Raw genomic sequence first — 27,885 nt, 5'->3', positions numbered from 1 at the left:
CTGCGGATGCTGATCGCCATCGCGCGACCCTCAACTGCAGATGCTGATCGCCATCGCGCGACCCTCAACTGCAGATGCTGATCGCCATCGCGCGACCCTCAACTGCAGATGCTGATCGCCATCGCGCGACCCTCAACTGCGGATGCTGATCGCCATCGCGCGACCCTCAACTGCAGATGCTGATCGCCATCGCGCGACCCTCAACTGCGGATGCTGATCGCCATCGCGCGACCCTCAACTGCGGATGCTGATCGCCATCGCGCGACCCTCAACTGCGGATGCTGATCGCCATCGCACAACCCTGAACGATTGCCCGCTTACGCATGCTGCTCCTCATCGCACAACCCTGAACGATCGCCCTCTTGCGGATGCTGATCACCATCGCACCCTTTCACGCGATCATTCACCTGCGCATGCTGCTCGCCATCGCACAACCCTGAACGATTGCCCGCTTACGCATGCTGCTCCTCATCGCACAACCCTGAACGATCGCCCTCCTGCAGATGCTGATCACCATCGCACCCTTTCACGCGATCATTCACCTGCGCATGCTGCTCGCCATCGCACAACCCTGAACGATTGCCCGCTTACGCATGCTGCTCCTCATCGCACAACCCTGAACGATCGCCCTCCTGCAGATGCTGATCACCATCGCACCCTTTCACGCGATCATTCACCTGCGCATGCTGCTCGCCATCGCACAACCCTGAACGATTGCCCGCTTACGCATGCTGCTCCTCATCGCACAACCCTGAACGATCGCCCTCCTGCAGATGCTGATCACCATCGCACCCTTTCACGCGATCATTCACCTGCGCATGCTGCTCGCCATCGCACAACCCTGCACGATTGCCCGCTTACGCATGCTGCTCCTCATCGCACAACCCTGAACGCTCGCCCTCTTGCGACGCGATCATTTCACCTACACATGCTGCTCGCCATCGCTTACCGCCAGCGATCTTCTTCACCTACGCGGCAGCACGATCCCTCGCCGTCACGCCCATTCGCCTGCGCGCCCGCGCGATCGCTCGCCTGCGCGCCCGCGCGATCGCTCGCCTGCGCGCCCACGCGATCGCTCGCCCGCGCGATCGCTCGCCTGCGCGCCCTCGCGACCGCTCGCCTGCGCGCCCGCGCGACCACTCGCCTGTGCGCCCGCGCGACCATTCGCCTTTGCGCGACCGTTCGCCCTCGCGCGACCATAGTTCGCGGCGAATTCCACAGCCGGTGGTAGCAGCAGGGACGCGTGCTCCTAGGCGGCACTCGGGATCACCTCCATCCAAGCACAGGTTGGTAGTGCAGGACGAAGACAGGTCAGTACAGCATTCTTCCCACCTTCTTTTCAGGCAGGAACCGTCGTGTCCTCTCCAAAGGATCGCCCGATCCCTTTCACCTTAGCGAGGATTTCGGACTCTGTGTCCTTGGAGCAGCAGACATGGTTTGATCCGCTGGCACGGGCGTTAATGAGGGTTATGAAACCAGCACTCACCGGCCAGGGTAACAAACCAGCGGCTGTCTCTCCTACGCTGAAGAGAAAGAGAGGAGTGGACTTCGTGGTGACTTCCCCCAGGGCGAAGTTGGTTCCCAAGAGGTCGGTCTCGAGGGTCCCCTCTCCTGCACGAGTACTCTCTCCTTCTCCCGCCCTGGAAGGATTTTTGGCGGGGGGGCTTTCCGTTGAAGATTTCTCCATCGGACAAGGGGTGACTGCTTACCTCTTCCTCTGGGAGCTTACCAGGTTCTTTCCCTCCTCGGTTACGGCCCGAGGTTTGGTTCAAGGAAGCTACAGGAAGATCAAGGGTACTTTCCTCCTCTCGAGCTCAGGCACCTTGGCCTTTCGTCGTTAAGTATCTACTTGCGGACAAGCTCGATGTTGTACCATCTGGACGCACTGACTGAAGGCTTCCTTCGGGTGTCTCATCTGTGGAGGTCAACGACCTCAGACACCCTTCCATCCTTGAGAAGAGTTTTGTCTTTGCCCAAGGACAGAGACTTAAACATCTGCTGTGCGGAGTAAATCGACTTCCGGTTTCACTCCTCCAAGGCGCTTTCTTCCAGACTCTGCAGGGCTCCAGCTCCCTTTTCTTTCAACCACGTCGGCCTAAGTTATCGGCTACGACAACTGGGACAAGGTGTCCAATTGCAGTTTCCTCCTGTCAGGAACAGATGGCACGGGAGACTCCCCCGGGGGGGCATAGTCCTAAAAGGAGTTCACGAACTCTAGGATTGCAGGTTTTTTCGCTGGGAGGATGCTTAAGGTTACTCATCCGAATGACAGCTTCCCGATGCCCATTCCCGCACAATCTCTGTGAGTAGCCAAGGATATCGCGCCTGCCGTCTCTGTCAGCGAATTCAGTGTCTCTGAACCTCTATGCCATAGCATCAGCAGAGTTGCCCGGTTGGGCAGAATGATCCATACCTTAGGCGAAGGTCTTCCTTAGGATCATCGACGGCTTCACCCCCGGCCCCCTCAGTCGATCCTTTCTTGTAAGGAAGGATCTGAGAGGGGATGTCCATAGTCGACCTCTCAGCCCTGATCAAGTTTGTCGAACAAACTTTGGCCAGCGTAGACCAGCAGAATCGATCAGACTGGTAACGAAGCGACAGGACTCCTTTAACCCTGGATCGGAAGGACGGGTACTTTCAGTTTCCATTCCATCCATCTTCCAGGGTGCTCGTCGAATTCAGCCTAAACTGCAAGTATTCCTGCTTATGATGCAGTGTGGCTATCCCGCCGTGGCATAGCAGGTTTGTTTCCCCAGAGAACTCTCCCTGCCTTCCTCTTGGCCACTCAGGTGCAGACTTCCGCCTCCTCTGCTGTTTGGAGGGCTGGTCAACTCCGGTAGGCTCGGGTTTCGACCTTCTTCAGCGCCGGGAAAAGCTTCCGAATGCTGACCATGAGTGTGGGCTCATGGTATTTTGCTTGGAGCCTTCTCTTCCTCTGCCTCAACATCTGGAGTATCTGGCCATGATATTGAGTCAACCGCCTTACCACGTTGGAAACCCCGCTTCTCGTCCGTCCAGCGAGGTTAAGCAACGTCGGTACTTGGATGGGTGACCACCTGGGGACGCCAGATTCTGTTACCACATCCTCCGAGCCTTCCTTTCGGTTGACTGTGGCAAGACTGAGGAGAGTCGCAGTACCTGTTCTCAGTCAAGCAGAGTTTTCAGCCCTACCTTGGAACGTTTCCTAGTTCTTCTTTCCTCATTGACCCGTTTATAGTCCGAACGGTCGCCTCAGGATAAGTTCCATGTGGGGCGATCCAAGTTCCGGTGGCTTCAGGCAATGTTTAACCGGACTCCCTGGCCCTATGGGACCAGCGGAACTATTAAACCTGCAATGGGTGTTGACCTATGGAGCCTCTTGATGGTAGTGGATATTCTCGTCCTTTCCCCACATTCTTGATGCGGTTCTCGGACTCGTCAAAGGAAAGGGGGGGGGGGCATGTTCCGGTCCAGGCCTATGGTCAAGACCTGAAGGATACCTCTCCATCATTCAGGCAGGCTTAAGGGCCTTAGTCTGGCCCCTCTTCAGATCCTACCGCTCCTGCCAAGTCGCCCCGTTGCGTGTCGACTTCATGCTAACCAGCAGGGGACGCATTTTCACACCTTCACATCTTGCAGTAGAGATACCGGGATGATTGAGATTCTCTCAATTCCACCATCGGCTCTCTCATTCCAGGCAGGGGAATGTTTCTCTCAGACTATCCGAGCAGAGCCTCATAGAGAGAGTGTACCTAAGGGTCTTTGACCTTGGGTAACCAGCAAGTGCTGGTCTGGGGGACCTGATCGCGACAGCTTGGAACCTCAAGCTTCCGCTAGTTTTCCCCCCAGTCTCAGACCCCGAGACTCTGGCAAGATGCATTCCGGTGATGGTGGGACAACTTCGACGCCTGCGTCTTCCCTCCTTTTTGTCTGCGGACAATGGGTCTCAACAAAACCAGGTTGTCTGTCAACCTTTCAATGGGAGAGCTCCACTGGGACTATGCGCAGAACGGTTTCTGGACCCTCTGCTTCCCCTGACGGAACTCCCGGGAGAGCTTCTCCCACGGCGCAGACTACTCAAGCAACCACACTGCGACATCTCTCCCGAACCGGGACGTCGCTTCGGCTTCATGCCTGGAGACACTACGCTTCCTCCTCTAGAAGAGACAACCCGCTACAGTCGCGGTACGGAGGTCGCGTCATCTGCGATAGTCATCCACAGGGGTCTCCCAGGCAAAGTGAAGAGTCTAAGGTGGTTGATGCCGTGGGAGATATACCTCTTCCCGTGAGGCCTCTTCTCCAGCAATAACGGTCTTATTGCCTTTCGGCGGGAGGAAACTCCTTTCCGCTCTTGGCAATGAAGCCTGTCGCTCAGCCTTTCCCTGACCTTCAGGCTTAAAGGAATAACTTTTTCCTGCCCGCTGGATCTATCCTCGCTCATGCGAAGCTACGATCGTCCCTGCCCTAGTCGGAGGAAGACCTCCAACTTGGAGCATGGCTCGGACTTTTAGTCCTTTAAGAGATCTTCTCAAGACCCTTTTATGACAGGCCTCGGATTGTATTCCGCCTTGGGTCTTCTGCTCACTCTGGCCACGGCCAGTGTGTAAGCAATCTTCTTGGTCTCTTACTACTCCCCCCCCTTTCTAAGGAAGAGGGGAAGGCAACATTCAGGCTCGCTCCTGAGTTGTTGGCTAGACTCAGAATCTGAGGGTCCCGACCCTTCGGTCCGATTCATTCAAGATTTTGAGTCTCCATTCTGTGTCTGATGTCCCAAGACCTTCTCTTTCTTGCCAGTACAGGAATCGAGAGGTTAGCGCTGGGAACAGCTGCAGTTTGGCCTCAGTTGCAGCCGATTTGGGAACACAAGGAGGACATGGGGGGAGAGTCACCAGTATACCTCTTCAGCCCGGACTCAAGGACATTCATCTCGACCTGTCTTCAGACCCTCCCCCGTCACGTCGCCCTACAGCACGATGTTGGATACATCGCAACGTCCCTCGCCTTCGAGTAATACTACTCTGTGACGCAGGTGCTACAAGCTGGAGTCTGGAAGCGTCTGATGACCTTCGCAGCCCGCTTCCTGCAGGGCGTGACCCACAGGAGTCTCGATACGTTTTCTATCGCTCTGTGGTGGCTACACAACAGCTGGTCTAACCTCAGGCTCCTTTTTGGACAGGTAGCAGAAGGTTGAGGGCATTGTTATCAGGTTTTAGTCTGCATGAACGAAAGAAGTATGTCTGGCCCTTACTTCTTTCTTCATCATCCCCTCTACGGGGAAGCAGCATCCTGGTCTCTGCATAGCTGACCTCGAACCTCTGCAGGTAAACCATGCTTCCTTGTGTTCCGAGTATTGAGTCAATACTGTCGCGTCCCCCATACCCTGACGAGGTGGTATTGGGAACGTCCTAACCCAGAGTTCCTTCTGGAACTCCAGGTCAACTGCCTAGGACGGGTCACACTTCTTCCTTCACACACAAGCTTACGTAGGCCACATGGTTCCTTGCGGTGCAAGGAACTTGTGAGGTGCAGGGACTCCTTTTCTCGAGTGCGACTCACTCGGATTCTGAGTCCCCGGGTAAAGCCAAAGCCAGTATGGCTGGGGACTTTCCACCCTTCCTAAGGGATAAGTCACCCTTTGTAAATAGCGTGGTTTGTATTTCGGTTACGGAACAAATGACAAATTCGAAGATAATTTGTATTTTTCCTAACCATACAAACCTTAGCTATTTACACATATTTGCCCGCCAGCCCTGTCCCCCAAGACAAGTCCTACCTCTAAGTGAAAGTGAGTATTCACCTGTGTGTGAGGGGGAGGAGGGGTAGCTAGCTACCACTCCCCTACCCCCCCGCTAACTAGCGCGGGGGTAATACACCCTCGTTAAATTCTAATGGCTCGCCATTTCAGCTACGCTAAAAGTAATAACCCTTTGTAAATAGCTAAGGTTTGTATGGTTAGGAAAAATACAAATTATCTTCGAATTTGTCATATTCAGACTTTTAAAACCTTCCCTTGTACGTAGTACTGTCAACAAACTACCCTTTAATGTACAGAACACTTAATGCATGTACTACAGTACCCTAAACTAAAACAGGCACAAATATTAAAGGTGATTTTATATCATGCATTTCCTAAACATACTAAAAAGCACGATAAAAAATGGCAACCAATGTTTTGTTTACATTTATCTCTGATCATAATGTAGAAACAAACTGGAGGTAGAGCTTTGCTTATTACCCAGACATATTTCCCATACTTTTCCCTTAGAACTACATCACATCTTCCTACTTTAGATATATATATATATATATATATATATATATATATATATATATATATATATATATATATATATATATATATATATGTATATATATATATATATATATATATATATATATATGTGTGTGTGTGTGTATATATATATATATTTATATGTATACACATACATACCTACATATATACATAAATACATGCATACATATATACATATATATTACTGTATATATATGGGTTATGGAAAAAATCCGCGAAGTGGTGAATCCGCGATGGTCGAACCGCGAAGTAGCGAGGGTTCACTGTAATAGGAAATAATTCTAACTGGTACTGAAATGTGTAAATATTCATATTTGATTAACTTCAACTTTCAAAAGTGAATTTCTCAGAATACTGTATTTGAGAAGAAGAATATTAAGGAACTCAAAAGAGAAGAGAGACTTCAAGCTCTGGCAATGACAGGTAATGAAAATGATACATATGTACCCAGGAAGAAAAAGGCAGTTGATACAGCCAAAAATGTTAAGACATAAAATCAAGCCAGTATTGGGTTAAAAAGAGTAGATTTTTGTCTCAAAATGTGGTCAAATAGCAATATCTAGCTCCTCTATGGTCGTGCTGATTACGACTATATTTCTTTGTGTATTAAAAAAAAAAAAAACACTATAACATTCCTTTAAATTTTAGTTATCAAACTTTGATAATGAAAGCTAAATTACCATAAATAAAATATAGAATATATTTTTTTATTTGATACTTGAATATCAAAAATTTTAAGTAATTTTTATTTTTCCTAACATACTTACCGAGAACTACTTTCTTAGGAGTTACCTGTAACCTCCTCTCTACCGACCAGAGTTTTGTGTAGGGTACCCTCTATCCCGTTTTCTATGGAGGCCTACCCCCGGCATTAAAGAATGTGCCCCGAGGGTAGGCTTATCGCTAGGTCGATGTCCGCCCGGGTCAACAGCTTCAGTAAGTTCTATTGAAGTAGCACAATACTTGCAAGGGAAGAGAGGCACTCGGGGAAGGAAGGGAGGGCCATTACCCGAAAGTAGTTCTCGGTAAGTATGTTAGGAAAAATAAAAATTACTTAAAATTTTTGATTTGTTCCAACACGAATACTTAAATCGAACTACTTTCTTAGGAGACTTACACTTTAGGAGGTGGGAGTGCTATTCTGACCTACAGACCTGGTAAGCAGAGGCCAAGAGGCCCAGGAATAACGGTACATACTAGAAAACGGACGAGAGGGTAACTACACAAAGAGCTCACGTTAGTGTCTAAGTACTCACCCTTTGAAAAAACTTCTTCTGATGTTGCATCCAGTAGCGTAGTCGTGAAGAACGTGTTATCCAATGGCACAAGTTGGTAATCCCCGATGAGGCTAGGGAGCAACTGGGTAGGATGGAAGGAAACGCACCTGTGTCTCCCGGTTGCTATCCGTGATTGAGCCTGGGGCTTTTACCGTTACACCACTTGAAGGGCGGAGATGACTGTTCCAATGGAGAACCTGTCTAAGGACTTCCTCGAGTAGTCCTTGAGGTAATGGGCAGTAAAGGTCGACTGGTTCGACCAAGTACCTGCCCGAAGGATCTGACCCACTGCCATGTTTTTCTCAAAGGCTAAGGACGTGCTCAGGCCTCTGATGTCATGAGGTCTGGGGGTGCCTGGCACGGCCAGGCCTTCCTCCTTGTAGGCTCTGGCAATAACTTGTCTCAACCAGAAGGAAATGGTGTTCTTGGACACTTGCTTCTTAGTAATACCCGTGGATATGAAGAGGCTCTTGATGCCTAGGCGGAGATGAGCCGTTCTTTCAAGGTATTTTCTAATGGTTCGTACAGGGCATAATTTCAAATCCTCCGAATTACCCGTCCTAGGGATGGCTGGTATGGAGAAACTTTCGAACTTCGGATCCCAGACTGCCGGGTTCTGGGTCTTCGCCACAAAAGAAGGAACGAACTTGAAGGATACTTCCTTCCACCCCTTCGAATGAGAAACGTCATATGACAGCCCATGGATCTCACCCACTCTCTTAGCGGACGCCAAGGCCAGCAAGAAGACGGCCTTGAGAGTGAGATCCCTGTCCACGATATCTTTCAAAGGTTCAAAGGGGGGGCCACACAACATCTTCAGGACCTTAGCTAAGTCCCACTGGGGCACCCTACTCGCTTGGGGGGGCAGGACTGCTCGAAGCTCTTGACAAGCATCGCTATGTGCCTAGAGGACCCCAGGTCGATGCCCTTCAGAAGGAAGACTTGGCCTAAGGCGGCCCGAACCCCTTTTATGGCTGGGATTGACATTCCCATCTTGTCCCTGAGAAACACCAGAAAATCCGCTATGTCTGGGACAGAGGCATTAAGAGGCTTAATGTGCCTCTCAGAGCACCACTTCGTGAAGGAGGCCCACTTAGCCTGGTAGACCGTGGCTGAAGACTTTCTCAGGTATAGCGACATTCTCTTAGCAGTGGATGAATAATATCCTTCTTTCTTCAGGAGTCGCTCGATAGTCTCCAGGCGTGAAGACGTAGGGAGAGTGGGTTGTCGTGGAGCCTGAGAAAATGAGGTTGATGCAGAAGGTCTGACCTGTCGGGCAGAGGCCACGGGGGTTGACTCGCCAGGTCTTTTAGGTCCGCGAACCACTCTCTCTCCGGCCACCAGGGCGCTACCAAAGTCATTTTTAGGTTTCGGGCTGTCCTTACTCTGTTGAGCACCTGCCTTATCAACGTGAAAGGGGGAAAAGCGTACACGTCTAGATTGTCCCACTTGTGCTGAAAGGCGTCTTCCAAGGCTGCCTTCGGGTCTGGTACAGGAGAACAATATACGGGGAGTTGGGCGTTGAGTTTTGTTGCAAAGAGGTCCATCACCGGGGAACCCCAACGTTGGATGATGAGCTTGGCTACTTCTGGGAGGAGGGACCATTCTGTTCCTACTATCTGGCCCACTCTGCTGAGACCGTCGGCCAGCACGTTTTTCTTCCCGGGAATGAACCTTGCTAACAACACCACTTGGTTCTCTTCCGCCCAATCTAGAATTTTTATGGTGAGAGCGCACAACTCCTTCGACTTCAAGCCTCCTTGCTTCTTTATGTATGCTACTACCGTGGCGTTGTCGCACATCGCCACGGTGTTTCCCTTTAGAAGATCTGCGAAGTGTAGGCAAGCCTTCTGGACTGCCTTCAACTCCAGGACATTGATGTGGAGTTCCTTTTCTCCGTCCAACCAGGTCCCTCGTGCTGTTTCGTCGAGGAGATGGGCTCCCCATCCTTGGTTGGAGGCGTCTGTGAACAGTAGTAACTCGGGGGGGTTCGCTCGCGAAGGGCATCCCCTTGAGTGAGTTCGACCGGCAATGCCACCATTCCAGGGAGGGCCTCGTGTTTGGTAGAACTGGAATTAGGACTTGTTGCGAGTCCAGTTGGCACCAGAGGTTCTTCAGGTTCCATTGCACGGCTCTGAGCCTTACCCTCCCTTGGGGAACTAGTTTCTCCAATGAGACCAGGTGACCTATCAGTCTCTGCCAGTCTTTTGCTCTACTGGGACGCCCCGATAGGAACGGCCGAATGATTTCCATGAGGTTGTTTATTCTGTCTCCCGAAGGGAAGGCTTTTCCCAGAATGGTATCTAACGTCATTCCCAAGTAGGTCATTCTGGTGGATGGGGATAGGTTTGATTTCTCCGGGTTGATCACGATGCCCAGATCCTTGCAAAACTGGAGGAGTTTCGTCCCTTGTTCCTCCAAGAAGTCCTTCGAGGAGGAAAGAAGCAACCAGTCGTCCAGGTATCGGATGAGGCGAATGCCTCGTTCGTGAGCCCACACTGAGACAGTCGTGAAGACTCTCGTGAACACCTGGGGCGCTGTTGACAATCCGAAGCAAAGGGTCTTGAATTGCAGGATCTGGGAACCCCATTTTACCCGGAGAAACTTTCGACTCGAGGGGTGGACCGGCATTTGGAAGTAGGCGTCCTTGAGGTCTATGGTCATCATGTAATCTTTCTCCCTCAAGGACAGTAGGACTGACTTCGGAGTGTCCATTTTGAAGTCTGTCTTCTTGATGAACTTGTTGAGAGCCGACAGATCTATAACCGGCCTCCACCCCCCCGTCGCTTTTTCTACCAGGAACAGGCGACTGTAGAAACCCGGGCCTGGGAGAAGAATTTCTTCCATGGCGCCCTTCTCTAACATGGAGGACACCTCCTCTTGAAGGGCGGTCTTCTTCAACGGGTCTTTGGGAGCCAGCCATTCCGCCCGGCTGGCCAGGATTAGAGGGGGTGGTTCTGCTAAGAACGGTAGTCTGTAGCCCTCCTTCAGTACAGACACTGTCCAAGGCTTCGCTCCATGAGCCTTCCATGCTTGCCAATGTAGTCTGAGGCATTCCCCAACCCGAGGCTTGGGCGGGGATAGGGGGCCTCCCCCTCTATCTCCTTCTGGAGGGGCGGCCTGAACAGCCTCTCCTAGAGGCAGAATAACCTGTTCTGAAGGAGCTTGAGGATGCTGGAGCCCCCCTACGGGGGGGCTGAGGCGCTGAGGACCAGGAGGAAAAGGGAGCCTCTCTCCTCGTCGTGCTGGGAGAGGCCTGGGCCGTCGCGGCACTATCTGAGACGGACCTCTTGTAGGGCGGTCTCCTAGAAGGCGTAGGCCTGGGGGTGTTCGAATCTTTCCGCTTCGAGACCTTCCCCATAATGGTCTCTAATTCTTTTAGGGGAAACAAGGAGTCACCCCACAAGGGCAAGCTCCTCATGGCCCGCGCTTCCCTGTCTGGGACCTTCCGGGACACCTTAGCCAGGACGGTGTCTCTTTTGCGGAGTACCCAATTCGCTGTCAAGGCGAGCGACTGGTACGTTAAAAACTTTAAGGTTTTACCCCCGGAGGTAATAAGTTCCCTCAGGAGGCTCTGCTGTTCAGGGTCCGTGGGGTCGAACGAGGCTTGCACTCCTAAGGTGGAAGCCCACCAGTCCAGCCAAGAGGAGACGTTCACCAAATCCCTCGACATTTCTTCCATCATGGAGGCCTCCGATGGAGAAAAACAAACTGGGGCCGAAGAGGCTCTATCTTCTGAGACGCCCTGACCCAGGATGTCAAGGGAAGGTTCCACTTTACAGGGGCCTGGACGACGCCCCTCTGGCACATATACCTTGCCCTGAGTCTTGAGGCCCTGGAGCAATTTTGAGGAACTCTGGGTTTTGGGGGCCTCGGCATTACTAGCCACCACCTTGTCCACATACTCTTGTCCTAGGACCAGATCTCGGGCTAGAGGAAGCGCTAGAGAGGTCTTAGGTTGGGTAGGGGTCTGCATTATCCGTAAAAGGCTGGACCTCCAGTGGTCTTCGTCAGTAGCTGCAGGTTCCTCAATCTTATGGTGCCTCCTGATAAGGCCAATCACCCTCCTATAGGCCGAGTCCTCCGTTGGGGAACCCTCCCTCCCGTTAGCCGAGGTCTCGGCTTGAGACCGGGGAGCTGGGTCGCCGGGCACACCGACCGGACGTCTAGTTCTTGGAGCCAGGGGCGCCGTCCTACCGAGGTACTGGACTTCATCGGTGGGGGCGCCCGCACCAGGGGCAGGGGTTAATGCAGGCATCGCCGACTCAGCGAGGACTCTCGTCCGCTCAAGGGCTCTGGGTGCCGAGGACGCGGTTCCCGTGGGCTGACCCGACAGCGGGAACCGTTCCTTCCGACCCGAAGGCCGCACCAGCTGGGCTGGTTCTGCCAGGCTGCCCGAAAAGAGGCGCGTTTCCCCCCGCTGGGCGGGGTGAACCGGAGGCTTCGAGGACTTACGCCTACCTGTAGAGTCCTTCTCGCGAACTTGCTTGCGAGGGTCAAAGCCGTGTTTGGAGGAAGGTATCCTTGGCGAGAATTCCCTGGACCGGCGGTCCGTGGAACAACGTACTCTTATCTCACGGGGTACGAAGACCCAATCGCCATCCGGAGACCTACTCCTTCTGTACTTACGCCCTGGAGAGCGGGAGCGCTTCCTGCTGTATCTGGAGCGCGACCTAGAACGGGAACGCCTGCTCCTGGACCGCTCTCTCCGACGGCGATGTTTTCTCCTGGCTTCTTCCCCCGACGAGTAATAATCTTCTGAAGATCCCGACGACACTGCAATTACCGTGTGGCGGGCGGTAGCGGGGACCGCGGGGGACTTCGTAACTCGTTGAGTGCCCGAGGTACATGGTTGAAGGAAATCTTCGGGGACTTCCGTGAGAGGGGTCGGGAACGATGAATGACGCTCCACGCTAGGAAGCCAGGGATCCAGGCCCTCTTCCATTCGTAACGGGGACCTACCTGGTGTCTTCGGAAGCTTCCAACCGAAGGCATCATTACCCGTAGAACGTAACTTACTTTGGTTGTCGCCGCCTACCAAAGACCCTAAAGCACAGGCCCACGAAGGGGCCGAAGACACAGACACAGCGTTACTACCCCACAAGGGGTCATCGGAGGACACGTGCCCCCCGAGCACAAGGGCCGACTCTCCGGACGCACTACTGGGCTCTTCACTAGCCCTAGAAGGACCCGCAACTGCCACTGCACCTTCACTAGACTCTTGGGGAAGATCGCTTTGTTCTTTCTCCACGACAGACTTACCTCGGCCCCTACTCTGTGTAGGGGACGGCGAAACAGAGGCCCCGTCGGACCGCTCACTGGGTGATGGTAGCGGCGAAGTAACACTAGCTTTCCTGGAGGAACGTTTCGACGATTTCCTCTTTTTAGTTCCGTAACGTACCCACTGGATATCACTCCAACCTACACACTCGGGGCACGTATCTGATGACGAACAAACCCTCCCCTACAGGAGGAGCAAAGGGAGTGAGGGTCCACTTCAGGCTTGGACAGGAACGCTCCACACGATTTACCGGCTCTAGGCCCAGGACAACGGCGGATTTGCTCCATAATGCACACACGCAAGACACAAGCACGAAGGGAATCAAGGAATACACTGGGTAAGCACAAGGGTGGAACACCCGGTAACAGTACACAGGAAACACAAGTTACCACGCGGGGAACACGTGGGACACACAGAACGCACACAAAGGATCGATAGAGAACGAGGGCGACGTGTTGACACGTCGCGACCAGAGAACTTACTGGAGCTGTTGACCCGGGCGGACATCGACCTAGCGATAAGCCTACCCTCGGGGCACATTCTTTAATGCCGGGGGTAGGCCTCCATAGAAAACGGGATAGAGGGTACCCTACACAAAACTCTGGTCGGTAGAGAGGAGGTTACAGGTAACTCCTAAGAAAGTAGTTCGAGGTAAGTATTCGTGTTGGAACAAATAATATTTTGAATATGCATAAAAAATAAGAATCGAATGTCCTTTTCTTAAGAGCCAACTTTGAAGGAAATAAAAAGTGTTGCTTGAAAACATATCTAACTGCTTGCAGAAAGTTTATGCTACTACAATGGCAACATTGCATTTTGAGTGTGGTCGAGCTGGCAACGATGCTAGGGGCTGGAAAACTTCTCCCCCTATTATTATTATTATTACTATTATTATTACTTGCTCCATCCCTTTGTCAATGTCTCACAGGATGTAGATACAGGAGAGGAGGTTCCTAGCCCCCTCATCCCGTCCCTTTTAGTCGTCTCTTACGACATGCAGGGATAACATTGGCGCTATTCTTGTTTTTATGCCCCTGCGGCCACAGGAGAGGAGAGGAGGCAAGGAAAAGATGAGCGGAATATTTTGAAAGTTTACTGAATGTTGAGGATAATAGGGAGGCAGATATAATTGCTGTTGCAGGTGTTGAGGTGCCAGTGATGGGAGATGAGAATGAGAGAGAGATTACAATAGATGAAGTGAGGAGAGCACTAGATGAAATGAGAGTAGGAAGAGAGTCTGGTATGGATGGTGTGAGAGCTGAGATGTTGAAGGAAGGGGGTGTGACTGTACTTGAATGGTTGGTGAGATTGTTTAATATGTGTTTTGTGTTGTCAATGGTACCAGTAGATTGGGTTTGTGCATGTATTGTACCACTATATAAGGGTAAGGGAGATGTGCATGAGTGTTGTAATTCAAGAGGTATTAGTTTGTTAAGCGTAGTTGGAAAAGTGTATGGTAGAGTAATGATTAATAGGATCAAGGATAAAACAGAGAATGCAATCTTAGAAATACAGGGTGGTTTTAGAAGAGGTAGGGGTTGTATGAATCAGATTTTTACAGTTAGGCAGATATGCGAGAAATATTTAGCAAAAGGTAAGGAGGTGTATGTTGCGTTCATGGATCTGGAGAAATCGTATGATAGAGTTGATGGGGAAGCAATGTGGAATGTGATGAGGTTATATGGAGTTGGTGGAAGGTTGTTGCAAGCAGTGAAAAGTTTCTACAAAGGTAGTAAAGCATGTGTTAGGATAGGAAATGAAGTGAGTGATTGGTTTCCGGTGAGAGTGGGGCTGAGACAGGGATGTGTGATGTCGCTGTGGTTGTTTAACTTGTATGTTGATGAATTGGTGAGAGAGGTGAATGCTCGAGTGCTTGGACGAGGATTAAAACTGGTAGACGAGAATGACCATGAATGGCAGGTAAATCAGTTGTTGTTTGCGGATGATACTGTACTGGTTGCAGACACAGAAGAGAAGCTTGGACGATTAGTGACAGAATTTGGAAGAGTGTGTGAGGGAAGGAAGTTAAGAGTTAATGTGGGTAAGAGTAAGGTTATGAGATGTACGAGAAGGGAAGGTGGTGCAAGGTTGAATGTCATGTAGAATGGAGAGTTACTTGAGGAGGTGGATCAGTTTAAGTACTTGGGGTCTGTTGTTGCAGCAAATGGTGGAGTGGAAGCAGATGTACGTCAGAGAGTGAATGAAGGTTGCAAAGTGTTGGGGGCAGTTAAGGGAGTAGTAAAAAATAGAGGGTTGGGCATGAATGTAAAGAGAGTTCTATATGAGAAAGTGATTGTACCAACTGTGATGTATGGATCGGAGTTGTGGGGAATGAAAGTGATGGAGAGACAGAAATTGAATGTGTTTGAGATGAAGTGTCTAAGGAGTATGGCTGGTGTATCTCGAGTAGATAGGGTTAGGAACGAAGTGGTGAAGGAGAGAACGGGTGTAAGAAATGAGTTGGCAGCTAGAGTGGATATGAATGTGTTGAGGTGGTTTGGCCATGTTGAGAGAATGGAAAATGGCTGTCTGCTAAAGAAGGTGATGAATGCAAGAGTTGATGGGAGAAGTACGAGAGAAAGGCCAAGGTTTGGGTGGATGGATGGAGTGAAGGAAGCTCTGGGTGATAGGAGGATAGATGTGAGCGAGGCAAGAGAGCGTGCTAGAAATAGGAATGAATGGCGAGCGATTGTGACGCAGTTCCAGTAGGCCCTGCTGCTGCCTCCGATGCCTTAGATGACCGCGGAGGTAGCAACAGTAGGGTATTCAGCATTATGAAGCTTCATCTGTGGTGGATAATGTGGGAGGGTGGGCTGTGACACCCTAGCAGTACCAGCTGAACTCGGTTGAGTCCCTTGTTAGGCTGGGATGAACGTAGAGAGTAGAGGTCCCCTTTTTGTTTTTGTTTCTTTGTTGATGTCGGCTACCCCCCAAAATTGGGGGAAGTGCCTTGGTATATGTATGTATGTATTACTTGCTAAGCTACAACCCTAGCTGGAAAAGCAGGAATGCTATAAGCCCAGGGGCCCCAACAGGGAAAATAGCCCAGTGAGGAAAGGAAACAAGGAAAAATGAAAAATATTAAGAACGGTAATATCATCTAAATAAATATTTCCAATATAAACTATAAAAACTTTAACAAAACAAGAGAAAGAGAAACCAAATAGAATGGTGTACCCGAGTGTACCCTCAAGCGAGAGAACTCTAATCCAAGACAGTGGAAGACCATGGTACAGAGGCTATGGCACTATCCAAGACTAGGGAACAATGGTTTGATTTTGGAGTGTCCTTCTCCTAGAAGAGCTGCTTACCATAGCTAAAAAGTCTCTTCTACCTTTACTAAGAGGAAAGTAGCCACTGAACAATTAGAGTACAGTAATTAACCACTTGGGTGAAGAAGAATTGTTTGGTAATCAGTGTTGTCAAGTGTATGAGGACAGAGGAGAATCTGTGGAGAATATGCCAGACTATTCGGTGTATGTGTAGGCAAAGTGGAAGTGAACCGTAACTAGAGAGAAGGATCCAATGTAGTACTGTCTGGCCAGTCAAAGGACCCCATAACTCTCTAGCGGTAGTATCTCAACAGAGAGATGGTGGTAGCAGCATCAAACCTGGCACAACAAGAGCAATATTTGGTTAGACACTAGCCCATGACCACTTGCCATGAGGATTAATGAGTTGTTTCTTGGCAGATGTAGTCTGCAATAAAGGTCCTGTGTCGTGTAAATCACTGGCATCAGACATCCAACCAGCTTGTAACATTGGCCGTTGCTGCATCCCCTCAAGAGAGGAACAAAAGAGAAGTAGAAAAGCCAGTCATTCTACGTTTCCTTTAGACTTTTGCTGAATGTGTTGCCTTGGACGAGATAAACACCAAGTCCTGTAAGGGAACTGGAATGCTATACAACTACTGAGAAGCCACTTCAGAATCCAAGGAAAAGGGATCTTAGGGTCTATGGGCAACGTCCGTAAGGTAGGCACAGAGAGGCAAAGGTGGTCTGACATCTTCCGATCCACCTTAAGCTCCAAGTACGATGACAGGTAGACCAGAAGGCTACCAACAAGACTATGGTCATGAGTTTTTACTTGACAGGGTAGAGGTACTCCCTGACCAAAGTTGAGTCTTCATCACATGCAGTAGTCTGTGAAACAATGAAGGCAACAGAACCTATCCCTCACATTTAACATTATGAAGAGCCTGAAACTTTCTTACTCGCTTGTGATGTAAATATGAGACAGTCTAGAGGAAAAAAAAGATTTCCATAATGCCCTTTTAAGGTTAGCATAAGGAGAGTATGCCCAGCCCGGGACCTACATCCCAGAATAGGCAAGCCTGCTTGAAGATCCCTTCGAACATGGACCAATCCCTCGAGAAGAAATGATCCACACGATACTTAGGACACTCTTCTCTAATCCTCTTGCCAAAGCAGAGAAGAGAGTCTTGAAGGAAAGATTCTATGATGCCCTCCTCAGGTTAGCAGGGGGTGCATGCACCTATGCCAAAAAGAGAGTGGAGATCCTACCCTGGGACCTGAGTACCTGGGTAGGCAAGACTGCTTCTATTAAAGATTGTTCCCTCGAGGGAGATAGATCTACTCTACTGAGGCGATTCTTTAGCTGAGGCAGGAGAGCCAGTCCTTGATCTATTGAAAAGTGCTCAGACCAGAGAGAACGACCTCTACAACTCCCACCGTAGAGAGTCTCTGTCTTTGAAATTACATAGCAAACAGACCAGGACACCACTAGACTTAAGGCCACCCCAGAGTATCCCACAAAAGGGACTAGGAAAGAGGAAAAACACATTCCACTATACCTGACAGTGCAAGTAATCGATCCCTGGAAGGACCGTTACCTGCTACCAATATGTCAGAAGTATCTGCCATACCGGGTTCACGGTCAGGCAGAACAAGTCCAGGGCTCTCCCTCCTGGATGTGGAAGGGGGGCTTCAAGGACACCATACAGTACACCGTAATCTTACCTGGCCTACGGTGGCAATGAATTTTGTGTGAGGGACTTCTCACCTGCAACCAGTGCCCGACAAGTAGCTGTCCTACTTGTCTCACACTCCACTTGACAGATCCGGAAGGAATCGGTCAGCAGAAAAGCTCTATGATTCCTTCCCTCTTAATCCCTTCACTATGATGAACAGTGTACATTAAAATATGTCAGGTATGATGGAGTACGTGACAGAAACATCACATAAAATATAAACCATATGATAGTTAAAATCATTCATTTATCCTGCCCTAGTACAATACATGGTCGTATATCAACCTAATGATACATACATACATATACCAAAGGCACTTCCCCCAATTTTGGGGGGTAGCCGACAACAACAAGAAACAAAACAAAAAGGGGACCTCTACTCTCTACGTTCCTCCAGCCTAACCAGGGACTCAGCCGAGTTCAGCTGGTACTGCTAGGGTGCCACAGCCCAACCTCCCACATTTCCACCACAGATGAAGCTTCATACTGCTGAGTCCCCTACTGCTGCTACCTCCGCGGTCATCTAAGGCACCGGAGGAAGCAGCAGGGCCTACCGGAACTGCGTCACAATCGCTCACCATTCATTCCTATTTCTAGCACGCTCTCTTGCCTCTCTCACATCTATCCTCCTATCACCCAGAGCTTTCTTCACACCATCCATCCACCCAAACCTTGGCCTTCCTCTTGTACTTCTCCCATCAACTCTTGCATTCATCACTTTCTTTAGCAGACAGCCATTTTCCATTCTCTCAACATGGCCAAACCACCTCAACACATTCATATCCACTCTAGCCGCTAACTCATTTCTTACACCCGTTCTCACCCTCACCACTTCGTTCCTAACCCTATCTACTCGAGATACACCAGCCATACTCCTCAGACACTTCATCTCAAACACATTCAATTTCTGTCTCTCCATCACTTTCATTCCCCACAACTCCGATCCATACATCACAGTTGGTACAATCACTTTCTCATATAGAACTCTCTTTACATTCATGCCCAATCCTCTATTTTTTACTACTCCCTTAACTGCCCCCAACACTTTGCAACCTTCATTCACTCTCTGACGTACATCTGCTTCCACTCCACCATTTGCTGCAACAACAGACCCCAAGTACTTAAACTGATCCACCTCCTCAAGTAACTCTCCATTCAACATGACATTCAACCTTGCACCACCTTCCCTTCTCGTACATCTCATAACCTTACTCTTACCCACATTAACTCTCAACTTCCTTCTCTCACACACCCTTCCAAATTCTGTCACTAGTCGGTCAAGCTTCTCTTCTGTGTCTGCTACCAGTACAGTATCATCCGCAAACAACAACTGATTTACCTCCCATTCATGATCATTCTCGCCTACCAGTTTTAATCCTCGTCCAAGCACTCTAGCATTCACCTCTCTCACCACTCCATCAACATACAAGTTAAACAACCACGGCGACATCACACATCCCTGTCTCAGCCCCACTCTCACCGGAAACCAATCGCTCACCTCATTTCCTATTCTAACACATGCTTTACTACCTGTGTAGAAACTTTTCACTGCTTGCAACAACCTTCCACCAACTCCATATAACCTCATCACATTCCACATTGCTTCCCTATCAACTCTATCATATGCTTTCTCCAGATCCATAAACGCAACATACACCTCTTTACCTTTTGCTAAATATTTCTCGCATATCTGCCTAACTGCAAAAATCTGATTCATACAACCCCTACCTCTTCTAAAACCACCCTGTACTTCCAAGATTGCATTCTCTGTTTTATCCTTAATCCTATTAATCAGTATTCTACCATACACTTTTCCAACTACACTCAACAAACTAATACCTCTTGAATTACAACACTCATGCACATCTCCCTTACCCTTATGTAGTGGTACAATACATGCACAGACCCAATCTACTGGTACCATTGACAACACAAAACACACATTAAACAATCTCACCAACCATTCAAGCACAGTCACACCCCCTTCCTTCAACATCTCGGCTTTCACACCATCCATACCCGATGCTTTTCCTACTCTCGTTTCATCTAGTGCTCTCCTCACTTCCTCTATTGTAATCTCTCTCTCATTCTCATCTCCCATCACTGGCACCTCAACACCTGGAACCGCAATTATATCTGCCTCCCTATCATCCTCAACATTCAGCAAACTTTCAAAATATTCTGCCCACCTTTTCCTTGCCTCCTCTCCTTTTAACAACCTTCCATTTCCATCTTTCACTGTCTCTTCAATTCTTGCGCCGGCCTTCCTTACTCTCTTCACTTCTTTCCAAAACTTCTTCTTATTCTCTTCATATGACTGACCCAGTCCCTGACCCCACCTCAGGTCAGCTGCCCTCTTTGCCTCACGTACCTTGCGCTTTACTTCCACCTTTTGCTCTCTATATTTTTCATACTTCTCTATACTATTACTCTGCAGCCATTCTTCAAAAGCCCTCTTTTTCTCTTCCACTTTTACCTTCACTCCTTCATTCCACCATTCACTGCCCTTCCTCATGCTGCCTCCAACAACCTTCTTGCCACATACATCACTTGCAATCCCAACAAAATTTTCTTTTGCTAACTTCCACTCCTCCTCTAAATTACCAGTTTCTCTTACTCTCACCTCGTCATATGCCATTTTCAACCTTTCCTGATATTTACTTTTTACCCCCGGTTTTATTAGCTCTTCAACCCTCACTAGCTCCCTTTTACATCCACCTACTCTATTCCCCCACTCTTTTGCTACAACTAATTTTCCTTCCACCAAAAAATGATCAGACATACCGTTAGCCATCCCCCTAAACACGTGCACGTCTTTCAATCTTCCAAACATTCTTTTAGTTATCAACACATAATCCATTAATGCCCTTTCTACTACTCTTCCATTTGCCACTCTTACCCATGTATACTTATTTTTATCTTTCTTTTTAAAAAAGCTAGCACTTATTACCATCTCTTGTTCAACACACATATCTACCAGTCTCTCACCACTCTCATTTTCACCTGGTACGCCATATTTCCCAATGACACCTTCTACCTCTCCAGCACCCACTCTAGCATTTAAGTCACCCATAACAACTACATAATTCCTTCTACCCAGTCCTTCTACACACCTAGTTAATTCATTCCAGAACTCATGATACTTTATATTTTACTAAAAATACTCCTCCCGCTGATTTTAGCAACCCCTCCTTTCTTCAGCAAACCAACTAAGGCTTTGTGCTTCTAGCCTTTATTCCTGATTGTGTAAGGGCTACTGTATTTTAGTGTGTAATTATGTAACCATGCATAATCACACCACTCTCTTTAACCAATAGCAACATACCCTACGCGAGGCATTACTCTTGCCACTATGACATACCAAAAGCTTAGAGATGTAGCTATCATCACATCTCACCCCAAATCAAACTGAGTCACTTGCATTTCTAGTCTTTATTTGTGATTATGCAACGGTTATTTTAAGAGTATTTCTGTGTAGACAGTACTACGTTGGATCCTTCTCTTTGGTTACGGTTCTTTCTCTTTGCCTACACATACGCCGAATAGTCTGGCCTATTCTTAACAGATTCTACTCTGTCCTCACACACCTGACAACACTGAGGTTACTAAACAATTCTTCTTCGCTCAAGGGGTTAACTACTGCACTGTATTTGTTCTGTGGCTACTTTCCTCTTAGTAAGGGTAGAAGAGACTCTTTAGCTATGGTAAGCAGCTCTTCTAGGAGAAGGACACTCCAAAATCAAACCATTGTTCTCTAGTCTTGGGTAGTGCCATAGCCTCTGTACCATGGTCTTCCACTGTCTTGGGTTAGAGTTCTCTTGCTTGAGGGTACAATCAGGCACACTATTCTATTTAATTTCTCTTCCTCTTGTTTTGTTAAAGTTTTCATAGTTTATATAGGAAATATTTATTTTAATGTTACTCTTCTTAAAATATTTTATTTTTCCTTCTTTCCTTTCCTTACTGGGCTATTTTCCCTGTTGGGGCCCCTGGGCTTATAGCATTTTGCTTTTCCAGCTAGGGTTCTAGCTTAGCAAATAATAATAATAATAATAATAATATGTGATCATATCACACAAGAAGCATTCTCTATTGTAAGATGAAGCTGTGTCACCGTAACCCTCGGCTTTCTCCCTCTGCCACCAACCTACTACACCAGCCATGCATGTTGTCGAGTACTACTATTTCAGCCGAATTCCATCACTAAAGGATATCTCAAATTTCATCAAACTATCTCCATATTATAATTCTTTTTCTAAGTTACAACACTTTAAAATACATTGATTTTGATATTATTAGAAAGCATTATTATATAAATTTTCCATACTTAAATTACTGCATACTTGGTACTCAGTCAACTCTCCCATTTACAAAAGTATATTACATACAAACTATGCACAGGTAGGTAAACATTACAAAACTCTACTAAAGCAACTTTACCCATAACAGATGTAATTTGACTATATGCGAGGTTATGACATGGAACAATTGCATAGATTGAATATCATTCAAGGCAGAAAGGACATCTCCACTGCAATAACATATGTACGTCAAGAAATTCCACATAATAAAGGATACTAACCTAACAGGACAACAGTTTTCCTAACACCAGTTGATGACAACTCTAAGTTAAATGTTACACAGTCCTGTATTTGGCAAGATATATGTCTGGACACAAATTCACATATCGTATTAATCCTTCACTAATAACAAAGCAGCAATAATTATACTAATATTAAACTTACCTCAAGGGCATTGAAGTAGGAGGTAGACTGACACTCCAGCTCTTCCACCTCCTTCTTTAAGGATTCAATATTTTTTTCTGCTTGGGAGAGTTTTAAATTGCTTGTCTTCACTTGTGCATTAAGTGAAGAAACTTGAGTTTCTAAATCTTGTTTTTCACAAACTAAAGCCATAATCTGACTCTGTAAAGAACAAGGGTTAGAATTATGCATTAATATAAACAGTTACTAGAAAATTTTTCCTTCATTATAAGGACAAGAAAATTATTAAATTTTCTGTAATTTTTTTAATATACATTACAACTAATACAAACACATACATGACAGAATTGTGAGTTTCACAAAATACTTAGAATTTCAGTGGAAGACATAAAGAAAAATAAAGAAAGAAAATTAGCACAGGATTTTTTTATGCTAAACAAACGTGGAGGTGAAGGTCAAACCTTGGAAGTGGTATGACTTTGTTCTCTAAGAGGTACTGTACAATGTATTAAGTATGTATAGTATTAAGAATAAAACAAGAAAATAGTGACAGCAGCCAGGACAAATATTAATAAGGTATACAGTATAACCAAAGGTACAGTACAATAAAAAGCCCTAAGTTTGGCATCATCAGAGTAAATGAAATTGAATTAAGAGTTTTATAAACCAATACAATTCTTTATATATCTACTTGACCTTATGAAAATTTGACCAATTCAATATTTTGTGGCTATGCTGCCTATCTATTGCTAATAGGGGACGTTAAACCGGGGTTAGGTTCATGGAAATAAGGTACCTGGCATTTCATCAAGCCAAGGGATAAATCTGGATTTCTAGCTTCTATACCAAATCTGTAGAGTAGTTCCTAAGGATGTAATTAGTATTCATAGTACCTAAGAAATCACAGTACTGTATTCACTTTAAACCACTCGTGGTAATGAGCTACAAAGGATTCCCTCAACTACTTTGCAGAACTTTCATATTATTGCCTCAACACTGTAACACAATACTATTATCATACAAACTGCAATCTTAGTTGAAAAAGCAGAATGCTAAAATCCCAATGGACTCAACGGGGAAAGCCCATTATACAGTACAGAAAAGAAATTGAGAAACTATAACACAATTGCACATAATTCTCAAAAAAACATGTACAGTAATATAACAAATTAGGAAGTAATTTGTATTTTTCCTAGCAATACAAGCCTGGAGCTCTTTACTAAGAAGTATTATTTCGGCGAAAGCTAAAACCAGCCGATAAACTTTTTGTCAGGGTATAACTACCCACCACTAGTTAGCGGATGGGGGGAGCGGGGTAGGTTAACCTCCACGCTCACACCAGCACTAGCGACTAACCGCCACTTTTGTAATTGCGGCAGGACTTTCAGGGGGTTGGTGCTGGCAGGTCAGTATGTGTAAAGAACTCCAGGTTTGTATTGCAAGGAGAAATAAAAATTACTTCCAAATTTGTTATTTGTTCCAGTGCAAAATACAAACCTTCCGCTCTTTACTGAGGGACTCACCTTGGAGAGAAACTTACGGTCTATTAAATTTCTTATTCCTGATCTAGATATTAATCTCTGGCACCGTCGTTCAATTAGTTCATTATGCATGTTGCATAAGATTTTTCACAACTCTGACCATCCTTTACATTCAGATCTCCCTAGACAATTCTATCCTGTTCGTAATACTAGGCAGGCAGTTAATTCTAATAGCCAGACCTTCTCCATCACGAGGCTCAATACTACGCAGTACTCTAGAAGTTTTATTCCAGCTGTGACCAAGTTGTGGAATGATCTTTCTAATCGGATGGTTGAATCAGTAGAACTTCAAAAGTTCAAAGTTGGAGCAAATGCTTTTTTGTTGACCAGGCGGACATGGTCTTTTTATAGTTTATTTATGACATATTTGTTTTTGATGATGTTGATAGTTTATTATATGACATGTCTGTTTTGACGTTGTTTCTTATTTTAGAATGATTTATTGTTAATTTGTTCTCTTCATTTAATTATTTCCTTATTTCCTTTCCTCACTGGGCTATTTTTCCCTGTTGGAGCCCCTGGGCTTATAGCATCTTGCTTTTCCAACTAGGGTTGTAGCTTGGATAGTAATAATAATAATAATTAGGTGGGGGAAGTCCAAACCAACTGGCTGGCAACTGTCCCGGGACGGCCTCTGTATAGTGATACCTTGAGGGATCCTGCACCACGTTATCCTCGCAGGATAACAGCCTGGGCAATCATTGCTGGAGAATAAGGGATTAATCTCTTGGAACATACATCGTACCTATTCGGGCCGTGCCTTTCTACTAATGTATATTTCTTCCCGACTCCCCGACAGGAGGACGGGGACATAACACATATATACATGTATATGAGATTGTCCAAAGAGCGTGAAACTTCCCCACAAAAGAACGAGGTCAGCTGTGCAGGGTTCCCCGAATGCTGCACCCCAAGAGGGGAAGATGAAGTAGGATGTGGCCAGTCACTGCCACATTCATCCTAAACTTACTTCACGTGTAACCTAAGCCCTAGAACCTCTGATACTTATCCCACAAGGGAGCTGAGGTGTTTAGATCACATTATGAGCAACCACCACAGCACCTATTGAGAATGTGTCTAGGCAACTGTGGGTTATGTCTTGCAGGTAGCAGTACCTGCTGAACAGAAAAATTCTTTGGAATGCCAGGGAAGTATTACTCCCCTGACATCATGGGCACAGGGACAACTACCTGTCGTCGAGGTGTCTGAGACCCGTGCCCTTTCTATTACTCGTCTGATCCAAGAGGAAATCGAGTTCTTCGTGATTCTCCTCTTGGTCTTCCCCATACTGACAAACAGCTTGATGATCTGGGGTCGAGTTCTTCTCGTCCTTATGAGATATAACCTCTTCGTCCTTACATGGCATAGTAACAGTCGATCAGTATCGTCTGATACAGATTGGAGACTCGCAATCTCATAGGGCCCCGAATCTAGGATTCGCTAAGGACAGATTTTAGGTCAGCAACAAACTCAGGGGTGAAATTGAGTGTGACTTGCCATCCATCCCCCAGGGCCAAAACTGTCTTCAAGGTCAGGTCTTTATCAAAGGCTTGACGTAGATGCTCATAAGGAGCTCCTTTCCGTGAACGTAATACCCTGACAACGTTCCAAGGAGGTGCTCTAACTTTTGACTGAGGGCAGGAACGCTCAAAGTTCCGTATGAGGAGTGACAATTCTGTCAAGGAGGATTGTTAACTCAATTCAGTTCTAAGACAATGTTCAAGGCTGAAAGAAAGACTTTCCCCACCGACGCTGAGTGAGTTTTTCCCGCCCTGAGGAACAGGGAAAACTCTGCTACAGCTGGAATACCGGTACTGAGTGGAGAGATACCCCGTCCATAACCTCCACCACAAAAGACGGACCACTTCGCCTGATGCACCACAGACGACGACACCCAGAGGTATCTTGCCATGTGCCTAGCAACCGACTTCAAAAAGCCTCTCTTGCGAGTAGTTGCGGGATAGCCTCCAGGTGTGAAGACATAGCGATGGTATCCCTTGGTGGAAAATCTTCACGTGTGGTTGTCTGAGTAGCTCGGGAAGTGGAGGGAGCTCTCTTGGTGCCTCTATAAGCAGATGTAGAAAGTCCGGAAGCATTCTGCATGCTGCCACAGCAGAGCTAAGAGGGTCAATGCTAAATCTGCTCAATCTGTTCAATAACCTTCTTACTAGGCAGGAGGAAGGGAACGCATGGACGTCCATTTTGTCCCACAGGTGTTGAAAAGCGTCCTGCAAGAACACTTATGGTACCAGTACTGGTGAGAAGTACACAGACAGTTCTGGTTTAGGGATGTCGTGGACAGGTCGAATGCCCATGAGGAGCCAGCTATCTGACTACCCCTACTCAGATTGTTCGCCAGCACGTTCTTCTTGCGCGGGATGAAAAGTGCTGTTAAGGCTACCAAATTCCCTTCCGTCCACCTGAGGATTTTCACAGCTAGCAAGCATAGGTGCTGTGACGAGGTCTCTCCTTGTTTGTTCAAGTGGTACACTACTATAGTGTTGATGCTCATCAGCACTACATAATTCCCTGAAAAGAGTTAATGGAAGTACTTGAGGGTCAGGCAGGCTGTCCTAATTTCCCGAAGGTTATGTGGCACCACCTTTCGATTTCGGACCAAAGTCCGGATGCCATCAGGTGTAACAGATGAACCCCCCTTTTTTGTAATGCGTCTATGAAGACCAACAAATCCAGGGGAGGAGAGAGATCTACTCCTCTGAGGAGATTGGTGTCTAGCACCCACCAACTCAGGTCTCTCTTCTGTTCGGGTCCCACTGGTACTCAAGGAAAGTATGGGGACCCAGCCGTGGGGCACGAACTTCTCGAGGAATGTTAGATACCCTAGCCGTTTTGCCACTGGTGCTAGCAGTTGGCCTCTCAGGAGAAAGCTCTGCCGGTACTTGATCCCCTGACAGAAAGGCCTTGACTAGTATGGTCTTGACCAAAGGTGCAACAGTCTGATTTGGGTCAGTCTGTGAAGGGGAGGCTACCTGCCATCCCTCTTTGCAAGGGCAACCGTTGGCAAGGAGAGGGTTAGTAAGGTGCGCTGGCTTGGGAACCTATTCCAGTTTGTCCTGCTGGGAGCGTATACTCGTGAGGTAAGAGCTGCAAAAACAGCCTTTCAGCTCTTAAATGTAATTGCTATCTGTGTGCACTTACTAGGTGTGAGTCCATGATAGTGAGGCAAACCTAGTATAGCACGCTCCTTCCAGTTTGCCAAAACGCAAGATGAGAACTGGAATTGCGCACTGGTTTGTGCGCATTTCCCAGTTCTCCTGGGCAACAGATCTATCCCTGCGTGCCTTTCTCAGCTCCCCCAGGTACCGTGACCTAGGCCTTGCCTTTATACCGGACCATGCTTCTTGTGTTTGCGATTCTTGATTTAAAGACTCGCCCAAGAGAGCATTCCGTGTAGAACCAGTGAAGTGCCTCTCTTAGTCAGGCAAACGAGCTTCTCCGCACACTTTACTCTGTGAATTTGTGTGCAACACTGTGCAAGATTTTCTAGCGAAACTAGCGTGTTAACACCAGAGTAAGATGTACCATGGTATTTTCCTACACACTGTCTCCCCAAGCAGCCTGGTAAGTAGTGTTCTGCGATCCTCCAGGAGGAGGCATTCATTCGTAACAGGCTATAAAGACTGCCGGAGACAGGTTGTACCAGGACCTCAAAAATTCCTCCCCATCATCGATGGAAAGGGCTTTGGGCTACCTGGTCAACCAATACCCAGTAGGATGTCAACAATACCTCGGGATTGCCTCGATTGCACCCCCCCCCCA

At 47.5% G+C, this 27,885-nt stretch overlaps 1 protein-coding gene across 3 annotated transcripts in view; it reads right to left on the bottom strand.

The window, feature by feature from the left end:
• LOC137628752 (protein Spindly-like) overlaps positions 1-27,885 on the bottom strand; it is a 178,705-nt gene that overhangs the window by 105,835 nt on the left and 44,985 nt on the right. For 2 of the 3 annotated variants that reach the window (XR_011041389.1, XM_068359935.1), the window contains exon 5: positions 22,586-22,765. The exons of the other annotated variant lie outside the window; for it this stretch is intronic. Coding sequence is in view for 1 of the 2 variants with exons in the window: in XM_068359935.1 (XP_068216036.1) it covers positions 22,586-22,765 (180 nt within the window). In the remaining variant the exon portion in view is untranslated. The remainder of the gene's footprint in view (positions 1-22,585; positions 22,766-27,885) is intronic. 3 annotated transcript variants of the gene reach the window in all.

This window comes from Palaemon carinicauda, chromosome 36 (genome assembly GCF_036898095.1).
Source record: "Palaemon carinicauda isolate YSFRI2023 chromosome 36, ASM3689809v2, whole genome shotgun sequence".
In the NCBI taxonomy this organism is placed as follows: Eukaryota; Metazoa; Arthropoda; class Malacostraca; order Decapoda; family Palaemonidae; genus Palaemon; species Palaemon carinicauda.
The sequence above is the reverse complement of the archived record's forward strand: the minus strand, read 5'-3'. Positions and strand labels throughout refer to the sequence as shown.